Genomic DNA, 22,501 nt, shown 5'->3' on the forward strand with positions numbered 1-22,501 from the left:
TGTAGAAAAGTGTTAATACTCACCATCGACCTGCAAGTTAACCTCTTGTCTGGCCGTGCCTTGACTGTTTTGAGCGATGCAGATGTATACTCCAGTGTCGTTGCGGTACAAAGAAACTATTTCCAGCGCTCCGTCAGCTGTGAGTCGGTAACGGCCGACGTCTCCATCGATCTGTATAGATATAATTTGTTATACATATAAGCTTTTTATATAAAAGATTGCTCTAACCAAGTCACGACTTAAAAATGTATTAAATTAATAATTTACAAAACCCTTTTTTTAGCATTATACTTTTAAATAATACACAGAATTGAATCGTCACATATACGTTCAGAATTACAAAAATAATATGTCAGATAGTACTGTGATTTCTCCTCGTCGCCAAGTAATTTTGGGTGGTGGGTTGCCATGGAAGAGGCATCGTAGGGTCGCTTTGCCACCTTCAGTTGCACGTACTTGTGCTTCCGTTTCGCTGTCTACTTCAGGTGCTTGAGGTATTCCTGCATTATAATAACATTCGATCAAATCAATTTAAAGTAAATTTATTGGATTAAGTATACACTATTGCTCATAGTCAATAAATATTCAAAGTATCTAAAAAAATACTATAAACATATGTAAACGTTTATTTTTATCTTCTGACAGATACGGTAAGGAATCCGATAAAAAAGCTTTTTATTAATTAGGTATTATTTCAAGATCTATATTAGCTTTAAAAAATATAATATTTCAAAGTACCAGGCACGTATAAAGTAGTTGAAGGTGAGGGGCTCGTAGCCGGTATGGGTTCAGGCACCAGACACCGCTGACTGCAACCAGCGGCGCAACATTTGCCAACTCCTGCGCAATCCGAGTCATCGTGGCATTCTTCACGACAGTCCTCACTTGAGTATATTGTTGGACATACACCTGTCTTGTTCGCTGTAAAAATATTAATTTTAAAGCTTTTTATCTCCTTTAGTGGTAAAGCTTGAATCGTATATCATTAAAATAAAATGAATTGTTATGTTTAAATAAATACGACGATTGCTAATAGTAATTTAATTTAAATTGTTTTACTTTACACTTTACTTTACTTTGTCACAGTCCGAGAAAGCAGTGTATGTGCAATAAAGTCTTTTGTAAATTTAAAGTTTGATAACTAAAATATGAACATACAAATTAAAATTTAATTCAATAATTTCCGGTCTAAGTGATAGATGCATCTTAATACTAAATGTTCATTAATCAAGTAAATATACAGAGTACATACTTTGTCTACATTCCGCAAACTGTTGTATCTCCTGCGTTATGGCGTCCCTGTATCGTGTGACTTGACACTTCTCACCATCTCCGCATTGTTGGCCATCACAAGGAGACGGGTTGCACTGGCATCTAATGTATATATTCTGTAGTACTTTGAAACATATATCCTTATCATTACTTATTTGCCTATTAAAGATGCTGCAACGCTTTACAAAGTTCATAGGAATACTGTTGCAATCTTGCAAGGGACACACAAAAGGATAAGAAAAAGTTACAGTAAATGAGATGGCCAATTGTACTTGAAAATGCAAGTCGTTTTTAGATTTTTCGTATGAACTGAACTGTCTTCTACCTCGATGAGTTACATTCCAATATTTATACAAACCTAGTGCATCCATCGCTTCCTTGAATATTTTGTACGCCATAGGGACAATTTAACGCCTGACACTCCACAATGAAAGGATCGCAACGATTGGGGTCTGGCTGGGGACAGGAACAGCGCACACAGTCGTGACCGACGTAAGTGTGAAGCAAGTCATATGGACATTGTCTGCGCAATGATTCGCACTCCTCCAGTAAATCCGCACAGTCTGGTGTTGGCGGAATTATTTCGTTGCTATCTATAATATATTAAAAGTTATAATTTTCATTAATTTGCGAAAATTTTTATAGAATTACTCTCGTCTCAATTTGATATACATGAAAATTTGAGTTTGCGTTGATAATATTGAGAAAGAGTGTGTGAAAGATGAGCTTTTCCTCCAACTTAAAGCGAGGTGAGTCGGCCTAAAATCCCCGGTGGCCGATGTTAAGACGTGTATGCCAGCAGTTAGCATGACGTCAGTCATATTAATGATCATACGTGCAAATCAAACCATCGTAACACATCGTACAACATCATCTTAATATCTACCTTTACACTTTTGGATTTGGACAGTCCAAATTTGGATAAAATTATATATTAAACCTACCTTCAACTTGCAGGTTAACCTCTTGTGTGGCTGTACCCAAACTGTTCTGGGCGATGCAGATGTAAACACCAGAGTCATTTCGGTAGAGAGAAACTATTTCGAGAGCACCATCAGACTTTAAGTGGTAGCGATCGACATCTCCTGTAATCTGTTAATAACACGTGGACCGTGGATAACATTGAATATAATACCTTCGTGACATAAGCTATCCCAGTCCAAAATTCTTTTTCACACACTTGTTAAAAATATATAATACTAATAAAGGGTATGTGCCTATCCAATTCCCTACTGGGAAGTATCAGGACTTTTAACCAGTGATACAAATAGATTACTTTATTACAGAAAAAAATCAATATAATTCCTGTAAATACTAAAATGGCAAACAGTTCCTAGCTTATAAAATTATATACTTTCATTGTAAATAATTTTAACATATGTATTGTTTATCGGCTCGAATCGTCTAAAAACTATAAACAACGAAGAAATAAATCCACTAAAGAAATAAGAGGCACCTACCGTGATCTCTCCTCGTCGCCAAGTGATCTTAGGAGGCGGATTGCCGTGGAAAAGGCATCTCAATGTCGCTCTGCCACCCTCAGTTGCTCGCACCTCAAGTTCCGATTCGTTCAAGTTCGCGCGTGGAGCTGCAGGTACCATCTGTGATTCTGTATTAAGAAAGAAAGAAGAATAAAGTAATTTAATGGGCATAGAATAGTATTATGTTACATTTCCTGCTCATTTTATTTGATTTGCGTTTTAGGTACACTTAACACACAGCGTACACGGTAACAAACCTGACCCAGCTACTTTCCCGCACTAAATTCGATCACTCCAAGTGAGATGCACCTAATTTGAATGATTGGGCTTAAAATTTTAACAAACAGTTACGTCTACTTATAATTCTTTCAGGTGGGCCAGCACAGAATCACATGTACGCATTTAGAGATTATGGCACGTCAATAATCGGCTTTATACCAGGGCTATATGTCGTGGTGCTGAGCAGACCGGCAGCAGGCGGCAAGCAGAGATTGCTACATCCATGTTCGCAGCACTTGTGATCTGATACACAGTCCGCATCGTCATTACATTCACGTCGGCACTGGTTTTCTGTTGTTATTTCAGATTCTGTCACTGGACACGATCCCGCTTTGATTGCTGAAAAACGGTCACAATAAATAATATGTTCTCAATTATAGAGAAGTTTCAACAATATTTTTTTACATATTTATTAAGTTTTACCCGTCAATCTTATATACTTGAATAGAGCTTTTAAATAATATAAATACCAACAGAAATATACAGACTTGGCTTATACAATTACATGTTATTAATACACACTTCACAGTTATATTAAAATGGTTCTTACAGAAAATATTGAAGTGAGTTGTTGGCACAATGAGCTTAAATAACTCACAAATAATAGACGAGCGTGATAACATTGTTAAAATGATTACAAACTACTCATCGGACCAATTCATAAATAAGACTTATCTCACCGAGTCTACAGTCGACCGTGTAATGGATGTTTTGTGTTATCGGCTCTCTGTAAGATCCAGTGACGGCACAGCGTTGTCCCGACGGGCAGACTTTGTTAGCGCAAGGATGATCCAGGCATTGACACCTAGTACGCGAATTTTATATATTATGATCTACCTTAATTGAATTATAATCAGAACATTAAACTGGATACCAAGCACCAGTCAAACCGCCTCTGTGACTTGAATTATGACGCCTTTGACTCCAAGAAGGCTTTGATCGTAGAAATTCATATTTAGAAGTTATATTACAATTATCAAATTACATATTTACAGAGAAAATATTATCTGTGTGAGATCAACGAAACGCACATAATATACGCCTTATTGTGGAATTATGGAGAGTCACATTGTACTAGTATGTTAAAAAAAAAATCCTCTACAACTTTTATTTTAGCTCACCGTGTACAACCGTTTTCTTCGACATTCCTTTGAACACCGTAAGGGCACTTCAACGCTTCGCACTCCGCATCATATTTGTCACAGTTAGTGCCTGTATAGATTAAAATGTTAACTATTGAGTAATGCGAGCATAACACACGAAAATACTTTTAAACAGATTAAAAGGTATAAAATAATTTTATTTCAAATTATAAAACTGTTCCAACGTCCGATGTTTCACGAGGTATACTGCAGCAAATAAGTTTTTGTTATCAATAATGTGCAGATAGATCAGAAGTCATTTAAACATATTAAATCTTCATTATAACTCACGTCTAATGAAATCTATAAATAACAAGTATTTTATTTAAATAAGGTATGTGTAGAAGTATTGTGACGATAGAATAAGAAGACAAGCATAGCACGATCAATGCGAATTAGGCGGCTGTTAGCGAACAGTACCAGATGTCGGCCGGTTGCAGCGCTCGCTACATTCCTGGAAGGAGCGGAAGTTGTTGGTTGATCCCCCACAGCCCAGGTAGATAAAGATGAGGCAGTCTCCGGTGGTCTGGCTATAGAACCAACGGCGAGTAGCCCCCGCCTTGCAAGCCTCGCCCGTCGACACCGGCTGCAGGCACTCGTCTGAACCCCAACCAACCCGCAAAAAGCCATGACATAGTAAATTATATTTCCCATAGCGTTAATATGAAGGAAGAAAAGCATAAAAATTGTGACAAGAGACAGTCACCATGCATTGTGTTTCTGTAAAATGGAAGTGTATTTTATTAATAAGTATGGTATGCAGTAAGCTGGGCGATAAGGATGGTTGCTGAAAATTCAAAGGTCTCACCAGGTTTGGTTTGGCCGCAAATCTCCTGGCACTCCTCGTAAGTAGAAAAGCGGTTAGGGCTGCCATCACAACCGCCATATTTGAATGGAACACAACGTTCCGATGCGGCATCCCAATAGAACTTCTCTATTTCGTGAATACATGGGCCAGTATCGAAGCGGTACTTGCAGACGTCTACAAATTAAGTTGTCATAAAGGTTATAGTAAATATTTCATATATTAAATTATATATATATAGGAATAACTTTTTGTAGTAACCTCCAAGTCCTACGAAAGCACCGCATCGCCTTTCACATTCCTCTTCCGAGCGGTAACTGTTAGTATATCCGCAAGCGCCAAAATCACCAACAATACAGGCCTCTGTTCTGAAGTCGTAGTAATACGTGGTCACGTTCTCACCACACGGCTGAATAGAAACGGGAGTACGACACTCATCCTAAAATAAATTTCCATGCAAAAAATCAATCAACAAAACACACACACACGATAGGTGGAAGAAAAGCGAAAGAAATATACAATCCAAAACTTATTAATGCGATTAAAAACATACAGAATTATCGAAATTCATGAAATCAAATAAAAAAACTCCTTATTGTTTTACATCAAAGACTTACAGTTGATAAAGGAGTTGTAAGAGGTGAAGGTCGTTTAGTGGCTGCATCTTTGATCACAAGGCAACGGTTCTCACACTCCGCTTGAGAATCAAACCTAAAACAGTAATTAGCTGTAAATAATAATGTATGTGCGGAGATTTATACACTTATTTGACCAACATTAAAATACTCTTGATAAAAGAAAAACTTACAAGTGGCTGTCGTTTAATATGTACTCAATTGCTTAAAATCAAATATTGTACTTTATGAAGATTGTTTTGTGTCATCATTAGAAACTTTGTGGCTGAAGAATACATATAATCTATATGGTTTAAAATCTGTTGAAAATGCTACATACCTGTTATCGTTTCCATTACAACCTCCGTAAATAAACTCTCTGCATATGTCTTCCTCTTCACTGTAGTACCATTTGCTGAATTCGCCTAAGCAGTTACCTGGATCTGGTTCCTGCTTGCATGGATCTATTGGAAGAACAATAATATAAAAGACGAGAGAAGCAGAGAGATGTTATAAATAATAAATCTGTGGAGACATTTTGTCAAAGAAAAAAGCGTCAGATATATATTAATAATTCAATCTAAATATCAGGAATCATTTCGTTGTTTGTCTGTAATAATTATCAGTTGGTTTCATATTTTAATTTGTGAGTTATTGAACAACAAATATTTGTTCCATACCTCACAATATAAAGTAAGCTTTAAGTTCCCGAGACGTCAGTTGGCAAGATTGCACAGGAAGTTTATTAGTAAAAGTATACATCACTAAAATTAAAAAAACCAGTTTCAGATTAACGTACTTGATAATGGTCTGCAAACTGACTCGCACTCTTCGTAGTCTGCGAAGCGATTGGGACCCCCGAGACAACCGCTGTAGGTGAAAGGCTCACATTGCTGATTTGTTGCATTGTAGAAAACTTTAGGGATTGCATCATGACATGGTCCTGGATCCAACGCTGAGCGGCATACATCTAAAATTTAATTAAGTCTAAGGAAAAAGTTATGAAATAGACACTAAACAAATTAGGAGACCGTGATGGCTAAAATTACGATTCAATACAAACGGTGAAAGCATTTCTAATCTAGACATAAATTGCTTTCAGCATTTGAAGGTTTTCTTGTATCGCTAAGTAAAAATTTAATTTATCTCACCAACACCCTGGAATGCTCCACAGATCCTCTCACATTCCTCTTGAGTAGAATATACCGCAGTAACCCTGCAGGATCGGCCCAAGTCAACGTTTTGGTGGGAGACACAAGCACGTAGGGTGTCATCGAAATACCATACTTCTCCTGCCCCTTCACATTCCTCTAAGGTCGGAGAAACTCGACACTCTATTGATGCGACCGCCTGTTAATTTCCTCAGATTAGGACCATTTTTATTCGGTTATTAAAATATAATTTTTACAAATGAATTTGCATAATACCGGTGCGATAGTCGTAGTACTGACAGAGGGTGGACCAGTCTTGCAACGATGTTCACATTCTTCACGACTTCCAAACCTGGTGCAGATAGACAATATTAATTTAAATATATTACGATATTTGGGTAAAGATGCTTCGTACGAAAACTGAGTCGGGGTGAAAATACATTTCTAACTAACATACTATGACATAATTTTCTTTCGGTCTTAACAAAGTGATTGTTAAAACCTTTACTAGTAATTTCTTATAAACAAATCAATTTACCGATTATTATTTCCTCCACATCCACTGTAGGCGAACTGTGTGCAAGAGTCAGTTGTAGCATCGTAGAACCATTGCATCTGGGAGTCCTCACATGGTCCAGTTATCATCGGCAACTGGCAAGTATCTGAAGAGGACATGAACAATGCTTAACCTTTATTTAACACCAAATTAAGGCAAATTAAAAAATATAATATTGTATTATACTGAAATAAAATCCTCGCTTATTATTAAGTCGACATGTTATTTAAAAAAACATGTTTGTTTTTTATTGTTTTGGTCTTACCTTGTACTGGGGAGCAGTAATGTTGGCAGAGCTCTTTAGATGGGAAGTTATCTCTATTACCACCACAACCTCCGTACTGGAACTGTACACAAGACCCGAGTGACGGGTCGTATCCCCATCGTTCTTCAAATTGTGTGCATGGGCCAGGATCCAATCCCAGAAAACAGAATTCTGTGTAGGCAGTAATAAAGAGTAAATTAGTAATTTAATTTAAAAAAAAACAGCTAACAAATTACACGTAATACTTCTCAACGAGAGGAAATATTAATTAAACCCCTTTGGCCTACGCAATAACAGAGAAATAGCTTGTATCCAAAAGGACCTCAGGTCCCTTTTCATTAGTATACAAACATATTTATACATAATGAAGAAAACTTACCAGATGTCTGTGGTGCAGTTATAGGTGCTGTCGTTGTAACAACGACTTGTTCCGAGCAACGGTCTTCACATTGGCGTTCGCTTATAAAGTTGTTTCCATTTCCACCACAACCTCCGTAATAGAATTGGCGACATCTATTAAAAATATAGACATGTAATTTTAATTAATAACATACCTCATAATAATAAATTATCAATTTACCTTCTCTTTGATGTGTCGTAGAACCATCTCTGTGTGTAATCTGCACATTCACCAGTTAATGCCGGCAATGTGCAAACTTCTTGGACTGTAAATAAGGTATGAACTTTATAGAAACCAAAGAGTAACAAAATAATTTATAACAATAAAGCAATACATAAAAAAAATCCGTGCACAGTTTACGTTCGAGCGCATGCTGTCAAAATAATAAAAACTTAAGAAATGAAATAGATCTACGGTTTTAACTTACCACAAATATGAAATACTTTACGTTCCAATTTAATTGATTACTTATACATACAAATTCAATTACCAAAGGCGCTAGGACAAGCATTAACACAATCCTGTTCATTGTTGAACTGATTATCGTTGCCTCCACAGCCCGTGTAATAGAAGGGCAAACATCGATTCTCAGTCTGGCTGAAAGACCAGACCGGCTGCTTTTCAGTACAGTTGCCTGCCTCTTGAGGAAGAATGCATTCCGCTGTGCGTGCAATTAGTAAAATTATTACATATACCATACACCAAAGCCATGAAGAAATGAAGAATAATTGTAAATAAATATTAAACACCATTGAAAGATAGAAAAGAACCAAGGACATGCAAACAAAACACTACACACTCTACCCATTCTAGCATGTACCTATCATACCTTGTAACGAGCCAGGAGCGTTGCAACGCTGCATACACGCGGCTTCAGAGCCGAATCGGTTGGTGTTGCCCTCGCAGCCTCCCCAAATGAATTGAGAGCAGCGGCGTGTGGCGGAATTGTAGCCCCAGCGCAAGAAATTACCAGCACAGGTACCTCGCTCAATCGGGAGAGTGCATTGATCTAAATTATTAAAGTTGTATTAGTTTATAATTCTCATAAATAGTTGAAATTTTCGAAAATCACACAAATGATGCTGTATGTACCTTTAGTCTTTTCTGGTTCACAGCTCTTTTGGCAGAGCTCCCGAGATTCAAAGTTATTATCGTTTCCAAGACATCCTCCATATGCAAACTGAGCACATTGTTCTCTGACCGAGTCGTAGTACCATTTTATGTGGTAACCAGTACACGCACCCTTTACCTTGGGTAGGTTGCAAGCGTCTGTTTAAATGGAATAAATATGTATAGTACATATGGAGTAGGAAAAAAGATGAAACGGTTTTCTTTACTGCATTTTTTACCTTTGGGGGACGGATTAACGCAAACGGCCTTACATTCCTCTTCACTTGCAAATCGGTTACCATTTCCATCCTCTCCTTTGTACCAGAATCTCGCACAACCACCATATTTCATATCATAATACCAATAAACTGAATAGGTGTGGCCTACACCTCCGTCATTCTCTAGAACGCATGCCGCTGAAAATAGAATGTATTCAAAATGATTTCAATCACAAGGTTCACAAAATTTATACGAGACGTCCAAATGTCAATCAATAAATATACCTTGTCTATTTTCAGGTGCATCTGTACAATTTTGGAATTTCTCGCCAGCAGCTTCCGTTACACCATCAGGGCAGCATCCATATTTGCTACTAGAGCAATCACATCCCTCCTTATTTGGTCCCTTAGCCTCTGTGACATCATCTCCACAACAACCATATTTAGATTGTTGGCACAAACAACCTTGCAAGTTTGGTCCAGTGGAAGCGGTAATACCATCAGGACAACAGCCGAACTGATACGTGTGGCAACCACAACCATCAAAGTCTGGCCCACTGGCTGGAGTATGTCTATAAAAAGAATATGTTTGAAAATATTACACATTAGAATAGTAAAATAAAATAATAAAATTGACTAACCTGTCGGGACAGCAACCGTGCTGAGTATACTGACATCCACATCCTTCGTTGTTTGCTCCACGAGCAATAGTTACATTATCTGGACAACATCCAAAGTGGGCAAACTTACAGCCACAGCCTAAAAATACAAAGTTACAAAAATTATACTTAACAAATAATACATTTTTTTGAAATAGTTGATATTAGATGTCAAAGAGTACCTTCAAGGTGCGGTCCTTCAGCGGGCTTATAATTGTCGGGACAGCAGCCGAATGCGGATTGCAAACAACAACCTTCATTCTGAGGTCCGTGTGCTTGAGTCTCGCCGTCTGGACAGCAGCCGTAAGCTGATGTCTCACAGGACATAACACATCCTTCGAGGTCTGGTCCTTGAGCTTAACAGTTTAACACATCGCACTTAATAATGTATCTACTAGCTGAAACTAAGCTAAATATATTTATTTACAATAAAATACGAACCAGTCGAAATACCATCAGGACAGCATCCGAATTCACTGATACTGCATGGACAGCCCTCTCCATTTGGTCCTGAGGCATCAGTTTCATTGTCATAACAACATCCGAATTCAGTGTCGTTGCATGATTCAAGCGTAGTCAGTGTCGTGGTTTCTGTATCTGCAGACACATATCACATTAAATAAACTCGAGGAAGAAACTGTTATTTCTAAAACTATATTACGTATTATTAAGTACCTCCTTCCGTGCAACCTTCCTTATTTGGTCCACTAGCTTCGGTTTCATTATCATTGCAGCACCCAAATCTACAATAAAAAAAAAACATATGACAAATGGCAGTACATGTAATAAAATTTTCGCATGCAATATTTGTAAAATTATTATACTTACTTAGATAGTTTACAGGCTGGCGGAGGTGGAGGACACCCTTCTTGGTCATTTCCTAAAGCTGCGGTCACATTATCGGATGAACAACATCCGTACAAAGTTAATTCACACGAAGTCACTGGACAGCCCTTGCCCGCCATGCTACCAGCTGGTGACACGCCATCAGGACAGCATCCAAATTTCGTATCCTTGCAAGTTTTTGGGTTGGGGCAACCTAAATCAAATTAAGGGGATATAATTTATTTTAAACTCCTTGTGTTTTAATTTTTTTGCGTGCTATATTCTTACCTTCGTCAAATGGCCCAGCAGCAGGAGTTCTCTTGTCAGGACAGCATCCAAACTTGCTCTTTACACATCTTGCAGTCTTCCTTGGTCTACATTTGGGCTTCTTCGTGTATAACTCGACAGTAGTAGACCAATCCCAAAGTGCTGTTAATTTATAAATGTTAATGTCTGTTTAAAGATATTTAAAGGTTATATTTCATTTTGAGCCAGAAACCCCTCAACACAGAGTGTGTTTAATTATAATCTTACATTTGCTACTTAAAATCAAAAATAAACAGTTAAATTAACTATATTACTTACTTGTGTCTCCTGAACTAAGCGTTATTTCTTCCGTTACACTTGTTGAAATACCTTCACTTGTGGTTTCAAAAGTGAACAATCCTGTGAAGTATGAATAATATTGATATCAATAAAATATTTCTAAGACCTAAAATCTTTTAACGGTTTGCGGATGCAAAGACTTGCTGCATAGTTCTAAATAATATATTATTATTAGGGTTTAAAAGATTTCAATACCATTTTTATAACATGAAATACAGTCTCCATGAAACCGAAACCTTTAAATTTTATTCGTGTGTATTCGCATGTAAAGATTTACTTATTTTGTTTAAATTTTTTTCTCAGATCTGAACAATATTAATATATATAAATCTCCTGTCACGATGTTTGTCCGCGATGGACTCCTACTTAACCAATTTTAAATTAAATTGGCACACCGTGAGCAGTCTGTTCCATCTTAAGAGATAAGATAGCTTAATCAATCAGCTTAATTAGCAAATTATTTGTCTATAATTAATTGACAGTCACAATTATCTGTTAACTCCAAAAGATTCTAACAGACGTCGATACTTTTCGACTGGATTGAGTATGTAATCAATAGATGGCACTGCTATGGTAAACCGACAAACGTGTCATATAAGCTACAATTCAATATCATGATTACCACGTGTTATTGAGGCTAAGTATAAATTAAATTTATTTTGTAGTAAACGAAATACCGTGAAATTCAATTATTTCTACTTTTTTAATTTTAGGTATTAGCATAGGTTAGGCAACCACGTGTTACTTAGACCGAAGCGTAAATCAAATTCAAATTATAGTGACGATAATACAGTGAAATTATTCTTTCGTGGCACGGTATTAAGGCTAACTAAAACCACATTAAGGAGAAACGAAGTTTGCAGCTAGTATTATATATAAAACGGCAAGAAATGACAAACCTGTTTCCGTACTTCCACTTTCAGTGACCATACTTTCAGTAGTGCCCGTTTCAGTTCCTACCGTTGTATCACTTGAGTCGGTTACTATTGAAGATGACTCTGTACTAACAGTTCCTTCTGTTACATCTGATGTAGTACTAGAGGTTTCGACGTCAGTTGTTTCCGTTTCAGTTGTTATCTCCGTTCCAGCATTTGTACTGGATACCTCAGTAGTATCAGAGTCGGTCGTATCAGATTCAGTCGTATCAGATTCGGTTGTATAAGATTCGGTAGCATCAGATTCAGTTGTTAAGTCTGTGCTACTAACTGTTGTCGAGGAAATTTCTATCGTTTCAGTAGATAGAGTACTTTCAGATTCAAGTGTCCTGTCTGTTATAGTATGTTCTGTTGTTTCAGTTGATGACTCGGTTACCACAGTTTCTGTAGAGTCAGATGTCGATGCTGTCGATGTACTATCTGAAGCTTCTGTTGTCTCAGTTGAAGATGAGGTTTCTGAAACCGTGCTTTCGGTGGCAATGTCCGTTGTCTCTGTTGCTGTACTCTCTGTAGTTCCAACTGATTCAGATACTGTGGTGTCAGTACTTTCTGTAATGATCGATTCCGTGGTTTCAGTAGTTGTGGAATCTACTATTGTACTATCTGTGTCTACAGATGTGGATTCTGATGTTATTGCGGTTTCTGAAATGGTAGATGCGTCTGTGCTTCCTGTTTGAAAATAAAATATTAATTTGTAGAATGGATTATTTTGGTACATAATTAATTAGATTATCAGAAGTTACAAAATATACATAAAAGAAGAGGCTCCTCACATCCTTCATCAAAATTTTACATGACAAACACATTTAATACACAACTAGTACCTTCGGTTTCACTAGGTGTGGAAGTAATTTCTGTAGAATCTGTTTCACTTATTAATGAAGTTGTTTCAGTTACAAGTCCGGTCGTACTTTCAGGTGTTTCAGTTGCATCTGTTAAGAAAAAAATAATGTAAATTACATATTTTTTTGGATTCAAAATAAATCTCTAAATCAAACTGATTTCTTATCAATACGTACCGAATGTTGTGCTTTCAAACTCTGTAGTTTCAGAGGATGACTCTTTTGTACTCTGTTTGTCTTCTGTTGACAGAGATTCCGTGCTTCCTATTAATGAACACATAATTAGTAAAGTTAAACAGCATCGGTCAAAAACGACTTTCGTAATAATAAATAAAAAAACAACATTTGATACCTTCAGTAATGCTGAGAGTGTCGCTACTTTCGGTAGATATTGTTTCATTTGCAATGCCAGTGGTACTTTCTGGGGTTTCTGTGTACTCTGTGGTACCTAAGTGAAATAAAAAAATAAAACAAAATATGTATATAAACTATATCATGAAAGATACTTCCTTTGCCGAAACAAGTTTTATTAAAACAATCGTTTATGGTTTTCTTTCAACATCATTACAAAAATTTATAAGAAACCTGGCTGTATTGACTTATACATAAAAATATTGCTGTGAAACTACATTATATCAATTTTTAAATATAGTAACAAATAAGTTTCATTAATAACATACCTATAGAGCTGCTGTCAGTGGAATCCATTGTTGATGACGATATAAATAATTCATCGAATCCTGTTAACAAAAGTTATTCAGTTAAAAGTACTGTTATTTTAGGATGCTCGAATTACTTTTGAAATATAACAGCTAATAATTAATAAGTAAAACAACAATAAGATTCTATTAATATAATATATTTACATGTTGACACATCTATATGAAATATTATCTGTTAATTATGAATTTACTAATAAGGATAATTATATAACATATTTTAATGCAGTGTCCGAATCCGGATAAGTGTATATTTTTATACTTTAGATAAGTTACGTACCTGACCCGCTCTCGGTCAGATCTGTGTCACCGGTGCCATCGGATGTTTCTGAAAATATAAAAAAAATATTTAAATAAAGTATTGAATTAAGTACTTTTTATCCCAGTAAATAAGAAAAATGTGGTAATAGATACCAGCACGGAAAAAATACAAACCTGTCGTGAATTGAGTGTCGTTGTCGATCCAATCTGATTCTGAGGCTGAACCTTCCGTAGAAGCATCTTTTTCTGTAACATATATTAACAGTTTTTTTTATTATATTACAAAGTGGCATTTATATGAACTCTTATTTACCTAAAAAAACTTATCTCGTGTGTAAGGAAGAAATTTTTTTTAAACTTTAAAAAAATACGTAAGATTTTCCTTTCGCCTTTCATTGTTGTAAAAAATCGAAGAATATATAATAATAGAAACATTAATTATTGTTACTTACCAAAAATAAATGATTTGCGTGGAACCTGTTAAAAAAAGAAAATAATAACATTAAAATGTATACATGCACTGAGCATTGCTGTCCTTCCGAACAAATTATCCTAAATTCGATAGCATTCGAATGTCAAAAGGAGCTTATAAAGATTAAAAGATATTGAATACTTAAACAAAGTATTTGAAATATACAGCATTATATCCGTAATTTTACTCAGATCCAGAGGGCAAATAAGCTTACCTAATGTTAGAAATAAAAGATAACGAAGAAGTAAGATTTTCCAGTTGCTTTGTGTATGCATGTGTATGGTTTGGCAAAATCTTCCTCCGACCAGCTCCATAATAATAGTCGATTATTACATAATATCTTACAAGTGTAAAGTGTAATCCTTTGGAAGAGATGTCTTCCAGAGCATCATCCTCTTCAGCTCCTTCTTCTGGATAGTCATCTTCTTCACAGTCTGTGTAGTCGGAATCATCGTCCACTATGGGCGTAGAGCTGGCATTTTCTGGTATCAAGTCATCTGTAAATATTTTTCTAATCTAGTAACTACATAGATAGTTGATATTTTCGTAAGTTATGGCTAGTGGCTAATAATAAGGCTAGGGTAATATGTTTATTAGACAAAACTTCATTCCATTAAACTAATTAATATTTTATATTACTTTATTGACGTGATAGCGTCTTATAAATCGACGAACGCATGAAAAAGCATGACTCATTGTCCCGTTACGCTCATTGTACGCTTGCGCCGCATCTGTCTATTTTCCACTCGATTGGCCTATGCGTCGAAGGATTCACTCCTTTATATCCATACAAAATAGTTATAATTCTATAAGAATTATTAAATTTTATTCATAAAAATATGCAATCATTACATTAATGTTTTGCTATGACATTGTCACGTTAAACTATCGTCCGTAAGCCGAATTTACAGACAACCATTTTTTTAAATTACCGTTTTGTATACCCGAGGAAATATAAAATCTTGTAAGCCGTATAAGAAGTTCAATTTTGACATTCCATTATAGAAATACCTATCATGAGGTAATATTAAATTGAATATTTTAATTCAATTTTTTTACTTTACCTTCGTTGCAAGACTGCAAATTACAAGCCTGTGAAGCGTCGAGAACAGTCTCTGGATCGCAGTAGGAGGATATCTCGTCACCGCTCATGCATTTGACGCGACGGTACTGCTCCCCACCACCACATTTCTTGGTACACTGAAATCATTGTATTATAATTTTAATACACGAGAACATCTTGAGGATTTTTATTGCTCCTGAAAAAAGGGATTTTATAAATAAAAATAGCAGTACTCTACATACTCTAGTACCTGTTAGGTACAATAAAAGAATATACAATACTATATATCGTATAGAACCTATTCGTATATGTCATTCCTTCTATACGACGATATAGTACTGTATTAACTCTTATATATTTTTAATGTAAGTGATACTTAACTTGAATTATAGAATATTTTCATGTGTTATACATTTATTATAATAACTATGTCATTGGAATTTATTATTATATATATATATATATAATTACTTCTGTCCAAGGTCCGGCAAACCATTTGGCGGGGCACTTTTCCTTTGGCACCAAGCACTCCTTAGTATCGTTGTATTTTGTCTTGGCGTCACATCGCTCATCGTCTACCACGGTCACACCAGCACCATCGAATCGGCCACAGAACACACGCCGTGTTTGTATACCTTTACCACATTCCACGGAGCACTGAAAAACATAATAATACAGGAATATTTTTGTAAGAACTTTTAATGAACTTTGACTGGAGTAATTGATTAAAGCAGTGTTATAAATATATTTTGTATTAATAACATTGTAATGTAAACGTATAATAGAATAAAAATTACAATATGCCTTCCAAAACTACGACAAATGATATGAATTCTCATGCAATAAGTTGTTATTGAAAGACTAGGCTAGATGTCTCAAAATGTATAATTTTGGATAGCCGATTTGATTAGACTATGAAAAAGAATGACAAAATCAAATTAGTATCAAATAATTGATAGGTAACACAAGATTTATTCGGTAGGGTATATATATATGTAAATAATACTTACATTGCTCCACTGTGTCGCATACCACAGTACGTCGCAAGCAGGGAGCTTGTTGGAATCGCAGGGTTCTTCCAAGACCGGCTGTGGGTGGTAGCCGCAAAGACTCGAGTTGACAATTTTGAAGTCCTTGGTAGCGCATTGCACTGTCCTCGCGCGTACTTTCGACGTACATGTGTCGCACTATAAAATAATTTACATTCAGCGAAATGGCTGGCTTTTGTTTATGTTATTGAACTGATGATGATAGTTTAATATGCAATCACAATGCCAACTTTATTGAGTGTTTGTGTAGCGCAACCCAAAAGTTGTGACATCGGTATTAACGATAACTATTGCGTTAATTGCATACTAAAACGACATCACTGTTCAGTACTGTAAAGATATATAAAAAATATAATTGTGTAGATGAACATTATTGATTGTAACATTCTCACCCCGGTCCAATCGCTAAGCACCCAGTCGACCCCCTCGCATGGATGAAGCATGCAGGCCTGTTCGGTTGGAGGCTTCTCATCAGCGCACTCTCCATCACCGTACAGTACAACACGGCCATTGATTCTTTGATGACATACTACTTGACGAAGCTGTTTACCTTCACCACACAATTTGTCGCACTAAAAATATTTTAAAGTATTGTTAAAACATCGTTATATTATATGCAAGTAACATACATTATAAGGAATAGCTAAAAATGCAATACAAAACAATAACAAAAAAAATATTTTTACAAAATTCAGGAGAGGATGTGGTTAAGAGGTGTTTATGTAAAAGACGTAAGAGAGATAGGGAGTGTATTCCACTACTTTATGCCATAGCTCCTTGATGACTAATATAGACTAAGTTCCATGGAAACCTATTGGCAGAAATATTTATGCGCCATTATTTTTCAATTGTAGGCCTCATCTGAGCCTCGTAGCCTCCTGTGCCTACAAAACTAAAAACGGAGAACACGATTACTGCGTAACTAAATTAGGAATATACGTATTGTAATAGCTTTCATATTTGTATTAGACTTACAGGTCTCCAGGGTCCAGTGAACCAAGTGGGACACGAGGCATTCTGATTACATTCTTGGTACAGTTCAGGTTTTGGGCCCAAAAGGTCGAAGCATTCTTTATCCGCCGCGATCGATGCAATGCTAGAATGTGTAAAATTTAATAAAGCAACTGTATTTTTTACTTGCTACGCTTTCATTGCATAGGCATTGAGATTGTCATTTTAATAAAAATCATAAAATGCAAATTTTTAAATGGAGTTTCTTTAAAATATTTGTTTCAGTTTGCCCGTCGTGATTTTTATGACCATAGTAAAAGTCTATAAATATATATATATATATATATATATATATATTTTATTTACACCTGTTTATTTTACGTTAAAAGACTGAGGAGTAGAAGATCTATCTATCAACATAGTCGATAAGTTGACTGACACTGACGCAAGGAATAAAAATTTCAATTATTTAAAACTAGTTAAGAATTAACAAAAATAAATGTACAATAAAGGCATTATATAAAGTAAGTCCGTCACATTTTGCATAAAGAAGTGTTAGAGTATTTCAGACAATTTTTTATGGGAACACATATTTATTTCGCATATTTGCAAGGAAACTTAGATAGATTAAATATAGATAGAAAGGTCCTTAATTTTTTTCAGTTCTTCTCGTCCGCTCTACGCCCTTGATTTTGAAACTGGTAGTAAATATAAATTTAATCCTTTTTTTAAATATAGACGTTCATAAGTGTACATAGTTACTTACCCTTGAGAGATAACCTTCTCGCAATGTACTTGTCGGGATCTGGATCCACCTTCACCGCAAGGCTTGGAGCAGGGACTCCATGGCCCTTCGACCCAATGAGGAGGGCATGGGTCAGTATTACAGGTGTCAGTAGTGGGAGGCCTAAGCCCTTTGTCACATAAACTATCGTCAACAACTTCCAACTCCTCACGTGATCGGCACGTCACGTCGCGCGTTTGAGTACCTACGAAAAGTTATGAAATAATAAAAGTATTATTTATTTATTTCTGCTGTTATAAATACGTGAAATTTATATTTAATTGGTACTTTTCCTTTTGATAAAATATTGTATATTTTCCAAGTAAAAGAAGCCGCGCTCGCAACAAATTAAATAATAATAATAAATTATTTATTTCAGATTATATCCACATATCTTGTTTCAGTTAGAGTTAGAAAAAATTCGGTGTTAGTAGCTATGTTAGTATTGGTAGGTAAACAAAACACAAACTCCTATAGTCCCCACAGGGACAGTTAAACGTTAAAATATTCGTGTTCTTTATAATCAACACATTCAGGATACCATTGTTGATATGCACACAATGCATCAAGGACCACCCGTTTCTGAAGATGGCATTAAAACCTACAGTCGCGGTCTCGGAAAACATGACGCACTGCAGAATCTCGACAAACCCAATATTGACCTAAGCGTGTTTTTATACCGAATACGCATTCTGGGTAAAATTGACTTATGGCACGAGTGAAATGACTGACAATACGCCTTGAACAGTATAAACACTAATGAATGAAGTAGTAAGTAAATATTTAGGTGATAGGCATTTTCGAAGCGATACTTACTTATTGCACAATATTTATTTGTTTTGATTGATTTTGTAGCATGTTATTAAGCACAAATAAATAAAATAAATTACCTCCACCACATGTAGCACTACATGAGCTAAACTCTCCGTGAACCCAATTATACTGCTGATTAGGAGGCGGCGCTTGGGCTGTAGGTATACTATACTCGTATGATATACCTACATTGTCCTCTTGTAGCAGAAGCTGAAATTATAGGAGAATATTTGAAAAGAAACCATGATTTAATTGTCATTGTTATATATTTCTAATTATTTAACTGGAACAGTATTTCGAACCAATTCGACTTGGGCTCCTTCAAGAAAAGAACGCACCAATTCTTGAAAGGCCGGCCGCACTTGCGAGCCTTCTGGCAATGTGAGTGTCTATGGGAGGCGGTATCCCTGAACATCAGGTGAGCCTTCTGCCGGTAAACATTAAAAAAAATTATGCGTTCTATTATTATATGATCTAAACCATACCTTTGTAAGCGTGGCTTTAGATTTAATTTAACGCCGTTATGTTCGTTTTTTTTTAATTCGTAGCTGCAAAAAAATTACCGATAGATAAAGAGGTTCTGTTGTAGGCCCCAAAGAACGTAGCTTATCGGGTGCTGCAAATCCCTGCTGACTTCTTTCGTAGTACCACAGAGAGCCAGCGATGGGCAAACTTCGAGGAAAGTCGATGTGGTAGTCTCCATTCAGATAGTAGACATTGTCCTGCTGAGCTCGAAGTGCTTTTGGAAGAATATATAGTTAAAAGGTAATCTAGCCTTATTTGAATAATGCTATAATCTAAGTAAAAAATTGTAGCCATAGGTAGTTTGTCAAACCATCTCCATACAATGTGAATATTATAACTATTGAATCAACTTTTCAACTTTTTATAGAAAATTAAGAGAGAGATAAGAGATATTTAACGTACAACAACATTATGGTCTTGGAGACAAATTGTCAGTTCTGATATTTAAAAAAATATGATGAGATTTGCTTATTTAAGAATTATTATTATGTTTAAATTTATTAAATAAAGAATAAGTATAAGCTTAGTTGAGATTAGTACTGGTTTCTTACCTAAGTAGTTATTGGAAGACCTGACTTCCGAGATAACGATGTTTGTTGCACCTTGCGGTATTAATAGTACATCATTGTAGCCTGTAAAAATAATAAATATCATTCTAGTAATAAAATGTGTTAAAAAAAAAGTATTTTGTATTTAAGTAATGAACGGTTACATCCCTTGATGGTTTTTGAAAGCCTATACAGATACCGGCAAACATCTTGAACAAATGTTCTTGCTTGCGCAGATGCGATTTTTAGGTACCACTGAGAGAGTCACGTGGCGATCGCGTGATTGGTAAATCAGGTGACGTTTGTGTCCCGCGCTATGCACGATGCGCAAACTCTCCCCCAGTCCGTAGTTTAATGCTTAAGAAGTTTGCGGGTATCAACATAAGGTACACCTTAATTTATATTGTGTAAACAATAAGTTAAAATATTAAATGTGTATCATATAGACCATTTCTCTGTATCTCATTGTTTACTTATATATTTATATAAAAGTACGTCACAAAAACAATTTGAGGTTTGTGTAGGTTACATTAATCATATCGAGTCATCTTAATAATAAATTATAATTTATAAGTTATACCCAAACGACCTGAGTTAAGAAACACTCCTGTGTCTTTAAATTACCTTTCCGAAGATCCTGTGAATCAATAACGCCAATGGAGGTATAGCAGTTTGTACCATTACCGCGACACTGTCGACAATTGTCTTCTTTTGCGTTTGAACCCAACATCATGTCACAGCCAACCGGCTAGAAACCAATATTAATTTGCTTACGAAGTCGTCATTAAAATTTCTCATGTTTGTGAATACACCGAATTCAATTAAATAATTATTAAACTACCAATATTATCAAGGTACAGCGAATAATATGATTATTATACAGCAAAGGCGTGAACGTTAAAAGAACAGTCTACATGTCGTAGCCCGAAAGTAGAATTGATCACTTGATGATATCACAAAATGGAGTAATATAAATTAAGGTTCTATTTGCGCTGATTTGTACGAACATCTTACCTGACAATTGCCATCAACACAGACGTCAAATGAATCTTCGTTACATCGTGTACCGTCAACTACCTTCAATTTGTGACGATAGTAAAAGCGCTCGCCTCGTGGCATACAGTTTAGTTCACATGGGTTCGGGGCTCTTGTGTATGGAACCCAACTGCAAGTAAAATATGTGTTAAATAGTGTCAAACGTGAATTTAAAAGAATGAGTTATGCTATATTTTTACTTGTAACGGTTCCCTTTGAACAATTGAGTGTCATATTCTGCGCATTGCTCAGATCGGAAGTCCCCAGCTCCTTCAGGACAATCTTGGGTCTGACATGAGAAGTACTTTGTGTCTCCGCCGGAGCACAATGCCCGGCCGTCTAACCTACAATTGCAAAACATAACCTTATCGTTACAATATTCAGATTAGATTTATACATTGGAGATCAGGTTTATTTAAAATTTAAGGTGAGCTATGTATATTGTCTTAAGAATTAAACTTACCCAACTTCTAAGCATATTCTCTTTTGACTGGCAACACCGCCGCCACACGTTCTGGAGCAAGGGGAGATGTCTCCCCATTCCCCCCACGCACCAGTGCCTTCTCCCCCGGGAATCACATACGATGCCGAGAGAAATAGGCCTACGCCCTGCCGCCTATGCCGTGTGCGATGATTGTGAGCCTGATTAATGTAAAAATAATTAGATTTCCATATTGTATACACGTTATACATTGATCTGGTTAGCAAGCTAGGCTTACACAATTTTATAATCACTCGATAGAATTCCCTTTCTCTACCTAATCCATTTTTAATCATAACAGATTTGGGATACTAGTTTGTTTCCATATTCAATTTTGGATATATTATCTCTGGGGGCCTACCATGAACTTTCTTAAAACAATCCAGTTGCGATGCAGTTGAGTTTAGGTACCTAAAGTCAATAGCATTTTTTATAAGCTGAAACGAACTGAAGCTTTATTTTCTTTGCCTCGCAAGAACGAATCAAAGAACGATAATTTTGTTTGTGGTTTTTATGTAAGTTTTGAAACTTATCTGTCAAACTTGCTTATAGATGATGTTTCTATAAAAATATATAAAATTATTTTAAATAATTCATCGATAACAATAAGCTATTATGTCTTTATATTTATTTATTTAAT

At 35.8% G+C, this 22,501-nt stretch overlaps 1 protein-coding gene across 3 annotated transcripts in view; it reads right to left on the minus strand.

The window, feature by feature from the left end:
- The window catches only part of LOC123716169 (papilin), a 63,788-nt gene that overhangs the window by 4,533 nt on the left and 36,754 nt on the right, over nt 1–22,501 (minus strand). For 2 of the 3 annotated variants that reach the window (XM_045671778.1, XM_045671776.1), the window contains exons 3-58: nt 21,844–22,022; nt 21,581–21,724; nt 21,360–21,510; nt 20,970–21,093; nt 20,349–20,429; nt 19,836–20,011; nt 19,350–19,482; nt 18,442–18,664; nt 17,700–17,820; nt 17,117–17,296; nt 16,686–16,862; nt 16,147–16,332; nt 15,677–15,812; nt 14,958–15,109; nt 14,593–14,617; nt 14,315–14,386; nt 14,160–14,207; nt 13,841–13,900; nt 13,513–13,608; nt 13,338–13,424; nt 13,143–13,250; nt 12,283–12,987; nt 11,363–11,443; nt 11,066–11,206; nt 10,781–10,991; nt 10,628–10,695; nt 10,394–10,549; nt 10,135–10,308; nt 9,935–10,052; nt 9,579–9,865; nt 9,315–9,491; nt 9,058–9,234; nt 8,795–8,974; nt 8,456–8,626; nt 8,146–8,230; nt 7,945–8,078; nt 7,566–7,736; nt 7,283–7,406; nt 7,021–7,096; nt 6,745–6,943; nt 6,393–6,563; nt 5,934–6,057; nt 5,597–5,690; nt 5,241–5,418; nt 4,983–5,156; nt 4,595–4,774; nt 4,154–4,244; nt 3,713–3,837; nt 3,192–3,371; nt 2,733–2,881; nt 2,217–2,364; nt 1,631–1,865; nt 1,253–1,374; nt 739–921; nt 364–500; nt 24–171 (exon numbers count right to left, since the gene is read on the minus strand). In XM_045671778.1, coding sequence (XP_045527734.1) covers nt 24–171; nt 364–500; nt 739–921; nt 1,253–1,374; nt 1,631–1,865; nt 2,217–2,364; nt 2,733–2,881; nt 3,192–3,371; nt 3,713–3,837; nt 4,154–4,244; nt 4,595–4,774; nt 4,983–5,156; nt 5,241–5,418; nt 5,597–5,690; nt 5,934–6,057; nt 6,393–6,563; nt 6,745–6,943; nt 7,021–7,096; nt 7,283–7,406; nt 7,566–7,736; nt 7,945–8,078; nt 8,146–8,230; nt 8,456–8,626; nt 8,795–8,974; nt 9,058–9,234; nt 9,315–9,491; nt 9,579–9,865; nt 9,935–10,052; nt 10,135–10,308; nt 10,394–10,549; nt 10,628–10,695; nt 10,781–10,991; nt 11,066–11,206; nt 11,363–11,443; nt 12,283–12,987; nt 13,143–13,250; nt 13,338–13,424; nt 13,513–13,608; nt 13,841–13,900; nt 14,160–14,207; nt 14,315–14,386; nt 14,593–14,617; nt 14,958–15,109; nt 15,677–15,812; nt 16,147–16,332; nt 16,686–16,862; nt 17,117–17,296; nt 17,700–17,820; nt 18,442–18,664; nt 19,350–19,482; nt 19,836–20,011; nt 20,349–20,429; nt 20,970–21,093; nt 21,360–21,510; nt 21,581–21,724; nt 21,844–22,022 — 8,533 coding nt within the window. The remainder of the gene's footprint in view (nt 1–23; nt 172–363; nt 501–738; nt 922–1,252; nt 1,375–1,630; nt 1,866–2,216; nt 2,365–2,732; nt 2,882–3,191; nt 3,372–3,712; nt 3,838–4,153; nt 4,245–4,594; nt 4,775–4,982; nt 5,157–5,240; nt 5,419–5,596; nt 5,691–5,933; nt 6,058–6,392; nt 6,564–6,744; nt 6,944–7,020; nt 7,097–7,282; nt 7,407–7,565; nt 7,737–7,944; nt 8,079–8,145; nt 8,231–8,455; nt 8,627–8,794; nt 8,975–9,057; nt 9,235–9,314; nt 9,492–9,578; nt 9,866–9,934; nt 10,053–10,134; nt 10,309–10,393; nt 10,550–10,627; nt 10,696–10,780; nt 10,992–11,065; nt 11,207–11,362; nt 11,444–12,282; nt 12,988–13,142; nt 13,251–13,337; nt 13,425–13,512; nt 13,609–13,840; nt 13,901–14,159; nt 14,208–14,314; nt 14,387–14,592; nt 14,618–14,957; nt 15,110–15,676; nt 15,813–16,146; nt 16,333–16,685; nt 16,863–17,116; nt 17,297–17,699; nt 17,821–18,441; nt 18,665–19,349; nt 19,483–19,835; nt 20,012–20,348; nt 20,430–20,969; nt 21,094–21,359; nt 21,511–21,580; nt 21,725–21,843; nt 22,023–22,501) is intronic. The other variant, XM_045671777.1, reaches the window with a different exon arrangement.

Source organism: Pieris brassicae, chromosome 11, assembly GCF_905147105.1.
Source record: "Pieris brassicae chromosome 11, ilPieBrab1.1, whole genome shotgun sequence".
Lineage (NCBI taxonomy): Eukaryota > Metazoa > Arthropoda > Insecta > Lepidoptera > Pieridae > Pieris > Pieris brassicae.